The sequence below is a fragment of the Symsagittifera roscoffensis genome, chromosome 6, assembly GCF_963678635.1.
Source record: "Symsagittifera roscoffensis chromosome 6, txSymRosc1.1, whole genome shotgun sequence".
NCBI classification, from domain to species: Eukaryota; Metazoa; Xenacoelomorpha; order Acoela; family Convolutidae; genus Symsagittifera; species Symsagittifera roscoffensis.
In genome coordinates this window covers 51,507,548-51,517,128 of record NC_087067.1, presented here as the reverse complement: position 1 = coordinate 51,517,128, position 9,581 = coordinate 51,507,548, and the positions used below count along the sequence as shown (strand labels likewise).

General features: G+C 43.4%; 1 protein-coding gene across 1 annotated transcript in view; it reads left to right on the top strand.

The window, feature by feature from the left end:
- Positions 1-9,083, top strand: part of LOC134848800 (uncharacterized) — a 10,998-nt gene extending 1,915 nt beyond the window's left edge. The window contains exons 2-3 of the mRNA XM_063866311.1: positions 888-8,642; positions 8,859-9,083. Of these exons, the coding sequence (XP_063722381.1) occupies positions 888-8,642; positions 8,859-9,083 (7,980 nt within the window). The remainder of the gene's footprint in view (positions 1-887; positions 8,643-8,858) is intronic.
- Positions 9,084-9,581: the final 498 nt, after the last annotated feature.

Genomic DNA, 9,581 nt, shown 5'->3' with positions numbered 1-9,581 from the left:
ATAGAAAGAATCGGTAGATTTAAAGAGGATGAAAATTCATATTAATACTTCTGAAGAGAAATAAAGCAATTCTGAAAAAAAATTTTACGAAAATTTAAAAAAAAGAAGTTAAAGAAGTTGAAACATAGTGTCATTTTTAAACTTTATAATTGAACTCAAATACATTTTTATTGATTATTTTAGGATTTCGTGGAAGTTGTTATAAAAATAATTATAATTATTATCCAGTTGAACTTAGTGCGGGCTGGCTGGATTGTGATTCTATTCTTGTGGCCTGATCTTTCCGTTAAAATGACATTTTTCAGGAAACAGATTTTTTCTTACAAAAAAAAAATCTTTTTTAAATACGTCTTATTCTTTATACTTGGCAAAATATGTTTTTTTTTGTCAGAAAATTGATGCCATTCAGACTCTCTGAAAATTTCGGACGAATGTTTCTAAACAAAAACCACAATCGGTCGTACAGAAACGCAGGTTTGCACTGTGTTTGGGCCAAAAAAAGATTATTTTTCTGAAGGCTGATGAGCCTAAAGTAGTTACTGCGAGCTAATAGGAAAAAAGTTGTATCAGCCGCGCCCATATAAGGCTCAAAAGTTTACAAATTGCTTAAAATTGCTTCAAAAATTGCTTTTTCTGTTTCAGAAAAACTGATGCATATAATAATCATACGGGATGTAAGCCGATTTCCTCTCGATAAAGGATTGAGTTGGAGTGCTTGTTGTTCAATCAGCTTGAAAGAACTCCAGCTTAAACGTTTTATGCCGGATTGATTTTAAGCTATATGAACTCCAGACACCCTGACAAAATCCTTTATCAAAACGAAATAGGGTCACATGATTAAACTTTTATCAATTTCGATGCTCTTCATGATTTTTTGTTCATTTCAGAACGGAACCCCAGTGCCTTTCGAGCCTTTTGAGTCAGCATACAGACTCTATTCGGACGACTACCAGAAACTAGCTCCGAATCACCTTAGACCCAAAACCCCAGACGAACTATCACGAACTACTCAAATGGAAAACCAAAGACTATCTGAGTCTGAGTACAAACAAAACGAAATAAAGCCACTGACAAAATCACTGTCGTCACAGCCAGTTGAAGATAATGATCAAATTATTGCTTGCGAGGCAGCTTCGGATGTCCGATCCCAGCCTGGCGACGGCGCCAGTCCAGTGCTGGTCGAGAACGACAAAGGGCCTCAAAGTCGAAAAGGAAGTCTACCCTCTCAGAGTTCAAACACTACATCGCACTTCACAGCTGACGGTGACACCAACAGTCCTAGTCCTGCTGAAGGTGCAAGTGATCAGTCTGGTCTGGAAATCAGCGACGACGAAGGTAGCCAAACTTTAACAGATCAGAAAGCCGAAGTTTCAAAAGACGTGCTCCCTCTTCCGATTCGTGTTACCGAAAACAATTCGTTTGATCGCGACACAACACCTGCTGGAACGGGGTCGTTTTCCCTAAGAACCTTAGAGTCTGCTTACAGCACAGATGAAGAAAAATTGGGTTTAACAGCTATTAATAATTCGAATACGAGCCAGAGTCAGAGTCAGAGTCAGAGTTTGACTTCAGGCTCAGGAAATTCGGACCCGAGTGATGTTGCAACATCGTCGGCAAACACTACAAGCGACCAGTCGCCGACTACTAACGACACAGCCACCCACGAGTCCAAGGATACTGTAGGCAGATTGATTGAACAGCTTGGACGAAAAATTGAAGAAAAACCGAATCAAGCGCCAGTGATTCAAGCAAAAACTCCAGCTAAAGTTGAAGAGCCACCAAAGGAAGAGCAACAGAAAGATGAAAAGATAAGTGTAACAGTAACTGATGTTACAACAGGGGGAACTACGACCACTGGTAGCGCGACTACTTCAGAAACGCATAGTTCAACCAGTATAGGGACCACATCTTTAGGAAGTAAGTACAGTTCTTCGGCATTTATACTTGACGAAACCGATCACGTGATATCATCTGCCCAGCCGCCAATGAACAGTCAGACAGCTTCGCTTAGCCCTGAGACCAAAAGCAGTAACGATTTGAGTACAGTTCCTGAGAAACAGGAAAAAGTTCACGAGCTGCCGACGCCAGTCGAGATCCAAAACGATGAATCAGTACAAGAATCGAAGAGTCCAGAAATCCAAGAACCCCAGAAATTAGTACCTGGGAGTGAAAATCTTGCCCAAGGTCAAACTCATCCACCTGCGTTTGGTCAAACCGTCCCGGAAGAAGAAACAGTTCAAATGGAACGTGTTAAACAAATACGCTCGTCAAGTCCCCGAGCTGAAAACAACTCGTCTGATCCGAACATGTCTTCGGGTGGGTCAGTTTTTACCAACCAACAGTTTGATCAACTTAGTGAAGACAATAGTGCTTCAAATCAGAATTTCGTAGCGTCTCAAAATACGTCGAAAGATTCTAGGAGTATCAGGTCAGGATTAGAAAATGCCCAAATAAGGAAAGGACCAGACTCTTCAGTAGGGGGAACGATTACTCCTGAATCGCTGAGCGACCTTTCGGATCCCTCCTCTACGACGCCCGATTTTGCCGACAAAACTCTCGTGAGCGACACTCGTTCGCCTTCGGAGATCTCTCGTGACGACAAAGGGCAGAGGCAACGCACGCTTCCTTATTACGACGTCTCATCGAGTTCAAAGAGCAAAAAGTACACAAACGTCCGAAACGTTGGCTCTAATAAAAGCATAACTAAACCTGTAAATGAAGAAAATCAAGAAGATATTTTAGCTGACCAAAATGTTCCCCCAGAAAAAATGGATAACAAAGAGAGTGCAGCTTTAGTAGCATCCCCAAGTAACAGAACTCAAGTTTCAGAACTGCAGCAGCAACAGGATCTCAACTCTAAAGAAGGATTATCAGATGGAACCACGACATTTGTCAAGGAACCTCTAACAACAAAGGCCAGCGATAGTGCCAGCATTCGAACTGCTCATCTGAAAAGAGTACGAACTGGAAGCAAATCGAAACAAAGTACTCCAGCTCCCAGTTTGAAATCATCAATGAATATCCGAACCAACGCAGATGAAACAAGCTCAGTACCTGAATCTCTAACTATAACAGCAAGTGCAATTAGCCCAATAAATGCCTCGACAACGGGTGAGGTTCGGAAAGCCGAGTTGAAAACTTACGAGTCCGAAAGCAATCGGCAGTCGGAACCCGTAATGCGAAGCATACATGAAGATTCGGGCGAGAAACGGTACTTGAGACGAAAGTCGTCGGGATCTCTTGAGTACGAGTATTCATTCATTGGAAAGCATGATCACGCCAACTTGTCTGGTATGTCGCGAAACGAACGATCGAAAGTTTTAACCGACGAAGAAAAATATGAACTAGACAACCGAGTACTCAAAGTCCAAATCGAAAGTCCGATACACTCTGACAATAAAGTCGCAACGGTGGAGACTAATTCAGTAATATCGGAAGGAAATCTTGACAAAAATCAGACCGCTTATGAAAATCTTACAGCAACGAAAGGAAAAGAATCTACCGATTTTTTTACTGATGACAAAGCTGGTAAATTGAAGCCTATCAGTTTGACTTTAAGCAGCGAAAGTGAAGCAATTGTTTCGACAAAAGTTTCGGCCGAACCAAAAGTGATCTCCTCCGAAATGGAGCTTAAACGTGAGGCGAGTGGTCACAAAAGCCAAACCTCCGAAAGCTGGCTAGACACAGAAACAGGAGACAAAATAAAACTACCCGCATCGAGGAAGTACGTGAAAACTCTTGATGATATGAAGAACAGTGATAGAAGTTTCATGACTGAAAGTCACAGAAGCTCAGATCAGAGTCAAGACCAGTCCGAGAGCTGGCTAGATACTGCAACTGGCAAATCCGAGTACGCCACTTCAAGAAACCAAATGAGCCAAAATGCGATGCATCAAAATGACAACTTTGACAACGAAGATAAAAGCGTTAGCGCTGTTCGGTCCAAAAATACTGAGCTGAAATCAACAAACTCTTTGGTTGTAAGAAAGAACCAGAACGGTTTCACCAAAAAATTGGAAGATAAAAACTATAAATTAGAAGGCCAAAAAGAAAATCAGTCTTTCAAAACAAAAGAAAACGGATCCATTATTGAAACGGCAGATTTTTCGGAAGGACAAAACAAAAAAGCGACAGTAGGAAAAACGAGTTCCCGAACTGGTAGTCATCAGACACAATCGCGGGAATCGTTGTTAGATATAAAGAGTACCAGCTACAGTCTGAAAAGTAGATCAGCAGTTCAAAGTACTGCGAGTCGCTCAGCATTACGTACTGTATCTACATATGACAACAGCAGCAACCCAACGGACACAAGCGTCAAGTCAAGGACCGACCAACAAGACCCAGTAGGTAACGTAGAACAGACAAGTCAACTTGACACTACTGCGAGTCGCTCAGCAATCCATACACTAGCTACAAATGACAAAAGTAGCAAGCTAATGGATACAAGCGTCAAATCAAGGACCGACCAACAAGACCCAGTAGGTAACGTAGAACAGACAAGTCAACTTGACACTACTGCGAGTCGCTCAGCAATCCATACACTAGCTACAGATGACAAAAGTAGCACGCCAAAGGATACGAGCGTCAAATCAAGGACCGAAGAACAAGATCCAACAAATACAGCAGAACAGACAAGTCAACTTGGCAGTACCGCGAGCCGCTCAGCATTACGTACGGTATCTACATATGATGGAAGCAGCAAACCAACGGATACGAGCGTCAAATCAAGGACCAACCAACAAAACCCAACAGTTACAGCAGACCAGACAAGTCAACTTGGCAGTACTGCGAGTCGCTCAGCGTTGCGTACGGTATCAACATATGATGGAAGCATCAAACCAACGGATACGAGCGTCAAATCAAGGACCAACCAACAAGGTCCAACAGTTACAACAGGCCAGACAAGTCAACTTGGCAGTATTGCGAGCCGCTCAGCATTACGTACGGTTTCTACATATGATGCGAGCAGCAAACCAACGGATACGATCGTCAAATTAGGAACCAATCAACAAGACTCAGTAGGTAACGTAGAACAGACAAGTCAACTTGACACTACTGCGAGTCGCTCAGCAATCCATACACTAGCTACAAATGACAAAAGTAGCAAGCTAATGGATACAAGCGTCCAATCAAGGACCGACCAACAAGACCCAGTAGATAACGTAGAACAGACAAGTCAACTTGACACTACTGCGAGTCGCTCAGCAATCCATACACTAGCTACAGATGACAAAAGTAGCACGCCAAAGGATACGAGCGTCAAATCAAGGACCGAAGAACAAGATCCAACAAATACAGCAGAACAGACAAGTCAACTTGGCAGTACCGCGAGCCGCTCAGCATTACGTACGGTATCTACATATGATGGAAGCAGCAAACCAACGGATACGAGCGTCAAATCAAGGACCAACCAACAAAACCCAACAGTTACAGCATACCAGGCAAGTCAACTTGGCAGTACCGCGAGCCGCTCAGCATTACGTACGGTATCTACATATGATGGAAGCAGCAAACCAACGGATACGAGCGTCAAATCAAGGACCAACCAACAAAACCCAACAGTTACAGCAGACCAGACAAGTCAACTTGGCAGTACTGCGAGTCGCTCAGCATTACTTACGGTATCAACATATGATGGAAGCAGCAAACCAACGGATACGAGCGTCAAATCAAGGACCAACCAACAAGGCCCAACAGTTACAACAGGCCAGACAAGTCAACTTGGCAGTATTGCGAGCCGCTCAGCATTACGTACGGTATCTACATATGATGCGAGCAGCAAACCAACGGATACGAGCGTCAAATTAGGAACCAATCAACAAGACTCAGTAGGTAACGCAGAACAGACAAGTCAACTTGACACTACTGCGAGTCGCTCAGCAATCCATACACTAGCTACAAATGACAAAAGTAGCAAGCTAATGGATATGAGCGTCAAATCAAGGACCGACCGACAAGACCCAGCAGGTAACGTAGAACAGACAAGTCAACTTGACACTACTGCGAGTCGCTCAGCAATGCGTACGGTATCTACATATGACATAAGCAGCAAACCAATGGATTCAAGCGTCAAATCAAGGACTGACCAACAAGACCCAGCAGGTAACACAGAACAGACAAGTCAACTTGACACTACTGCGAGTCGCTCAGCAATGCGTACGGTATCTTCATATGACATAAGCAGCAAACCAATGGATTCAAGCGTCAAAACAAGGACCGACCAACAAGACCCAGTAGGTACCATAGATCAGACAAGCCAGCTTGGAACTGTTGCGAGTCGATCAGCGATGCAAACGATATCTTATGTTGAAGCAAGCAGCAAAGCGATAAGCGCCACAGTTAAAGTCAAGCATCAACAACCAAATGAACATCTTGGTAGTCTTTCCAGTCGTTCTGCAGTTTGTACATTGTCGTCTAATGAAAAAAATTACTTGCCCATGGAAAAAAGTGTTAGAACTAACTTGACCCGGAGTAGTCCAGTTGCAGAGACCAGTCAAAATATGAAAACAAAAAGTGATGGTCCATCTGGTGTCAGTGTAACGAGATCTATTGTTAAATCTTCTCAAAATTCAAGGAACAAAAACAAACCGAATTCGGAAATCAGCAAGAGAGAAGCAGGCCAAAACTTTGTCGACGATGAAAATGAGAGATCATTTTTGGCTGGAACACCAGCCGTGCAATCCATATCTAGGTCAGAGGGTGGAAGTCGTCCCGCATCAGTGAACAGTTTTGACACCTACTCGCATTCGGCTAGAGGTCACGAAGACGTTGTGAGTAATTCGCCTTACCGAGAGATAGAAATTGACCGCTTAGATGTCCACTCCGAGAGAAACTCACGAGCTCACGAGTCGAGTTATGGAACTGTGAGTGAGCCAATCGGAGCCGATATGAACGACGAGTACTATGGCAGTGGCGGTGACATAACTTTACACGAGAGTTTAGCTAGCCGAAGTGCGATAACGCCGATGCATGAAACTGTATCCGACGGGAAAAACAGTAGTGATAACACGTACTCATGGCTAGCAAGTACTAGCCAGACCCCCGAATCAACCATAACCGATTTCAAGACAGCGAAACCCGAAACGAGTTTGAGCACGACTGAGAGTGTCGCGGAACGAGACGCGATGACTCCTATGGAAAGAGTGTCCGATTACGGCGACAGCGAGGAGGATCACGACTTTCTGCCGACAGAATCACGTGACGTCTGGAGCAGCGAAAAGAACAACAAAACCGAATTGCAGACAGTTCCCTCTACGGCGGAGTCAAGGTCAAAAGTTCAGTCGGGGTCAAAAGCATCACAAAGAACAATGTCCTTAACTGAACATATGACAGAGGTAAGCCAGGCGAATCAAAGCAACAGGCTGTACTCTGAGTATACGAGACGAAAACAGCAAAAAGAGCTCGGCCGAAATGAAGGGAAAAGTCCGGACTACACTGGCAGAAACTCAAATAGCGATTTCAGGTCACATTCGAGATCCAGTTCCGTTCTTCAGACTAAAACGCCTTCATTCGGAGGTTCTAGAAAAAGTCAATCCTCCAAAGACAGAACTAAATTAAGCCTCGGAACTCGAAACGAACTCGAAACGGAGTCGCGAAGTAGGAAGAAAACCGAATCGGCAGCGACTAATGACTCGTCGTCTTTCGCCCCGAGTGCCAGTGCTGTCCAAACTATGACCCGATCAATCAGCAATCCTAAAGTGAATAACAGCTCAAAAAATAGTTCATTGGAACTAAAAAACGACCAATTAACAAAAACAAACTCTGAAAAAGATTCAACCAATATAGTGAGAACTGTTGCTTTTGACGAAGAGCCTAGCGGCGATGGATCCATAACATTGCGCAATGATATCGACACCGATTATCAGGAGCTGGCGCAAGGTCAAAGGATCAAAAGTTCACCGAATGACACTAAAGCGGATTCAAATTACAATAGTTATTATTATATTCGAGTACCCGAGGAAAAGTCTTCGGAAGGAAAGCAAAGTCAAGTGAGTTTTGAAACGAGTGGCGCCTTCAGTAACACAGCTGTTGACAGCATACCTTCTGGTCGCTCAAACCGAACCAAGACTACAGTTTACACTAAACCATTCAGTCCTACGTCATCCGATCGGATAAGCAACATTGCTGATTTGTCGCATGCAGATTCCAACGACAGCGACTATAACACTCTACAAGTTAAGACTGCAACGTCGCCAAAAGCTACCAAAGGTCCAAAAACTCCTAGAAGTTCCAACCTTGCAATGAGTCCCAACCCTTTAAAGAGCCCAAAAACAGTTAAAACGAGTGTTGTTAGACCTGTTAATGAGGAGTATCCAATAACTCCTCGGAACTCTTTCGCTGACCAGAAATCTCAAAGATCTCAGGAGAGTTTATTGTCCTCTAGACCTGGAACCCCGACTCCCAGAATTGATATACAGTCCACTACAGCACCTAGTCGCGGAAGACTGGAATCGACTGGAAGGAGAACTCAGAGCCAAGAGTCTATTGATGAAGTGGAAGTTGAAGACGAGGAGTCGATGTCTGGACCCCAGGGGGCAGAATGGACGGAAGATGTTGCCTCCTCGCTCCCGCCTTCCATTCAATCTGGCAAGACTTCCAGTCGCAAAGTGAACTCAGACCTCGCTAACACTGTCATCACAGAGGTAACCAGAAAGTTCATTTTATATTCTTCTTTAAAAAAAAGATGAATCAAACATGACATATCCCTTATTTTTGGCGCACATATACCAATTTCAATACAACAATAAACTAAAGATCAAGATGCCAGTAAAACTTCGACCGTAAAAATTAAATGGTATCCAGCTGCATGGGATGAGCGGCTATTTCTTTATATTGGCTAATTATTTTGATTTCTTTAGGTCAGCTCGAGCGACGAAGTCTCGAAATCATTAGGCCAGGAGACAACATCAGCCGCTGCTACTACAGACGTAGGAGGAGAGACCGAGAGTGGGGGGATCGAAACAGAGACCACTGGAGGTAGCAGTGGGTCCGACACAGGGACCAGTTTTTCCACTGCAAATGAAAAAGATATGAGCGATTCTAGTAGTAAAAGTGGGAGCTCGCATCTGAAACCCAAGAGCTAACGAACCGACTTTGAAATTTATTTTTGGAGTTTTCGCTTGATTTCATTAAGAAAAATTTTGGAGTTTTTGATTTTATAAAGGAAAATATTAATACTTAGAATTGGCGTTTTGAGAGAGTGCCTCACTATTGGTGCTTTAATGATTAAGATTAGGACCTCGAGGGAAAGGACCAACATACGAGTTGTTCAGCTCATCATGGAAAACCGCTGTTGTGCCTCTGCTTAAAAACTTGAGTTTAGGTCCGGGGTAGCCTTCTCGTAGAGCAATTTCGGGTAGGGTACACCGTCTGTTTGTCACGCTATCTATTTTCGGCCGGATAGATTCGTGCAACTTCTTAGTCTAATACCAATCTTAATCTTACTCTTATATCTCCTAGTCTCAATAGATCTAAAACTATACTGGTTTTTAGCAAAGTTAGAGGAGAAAAGACATGCAACTGATATCAATCTTTTATTCTAAGTTCTCTGAACCACTGGGGCTTCAGTTTTACTAATTTAA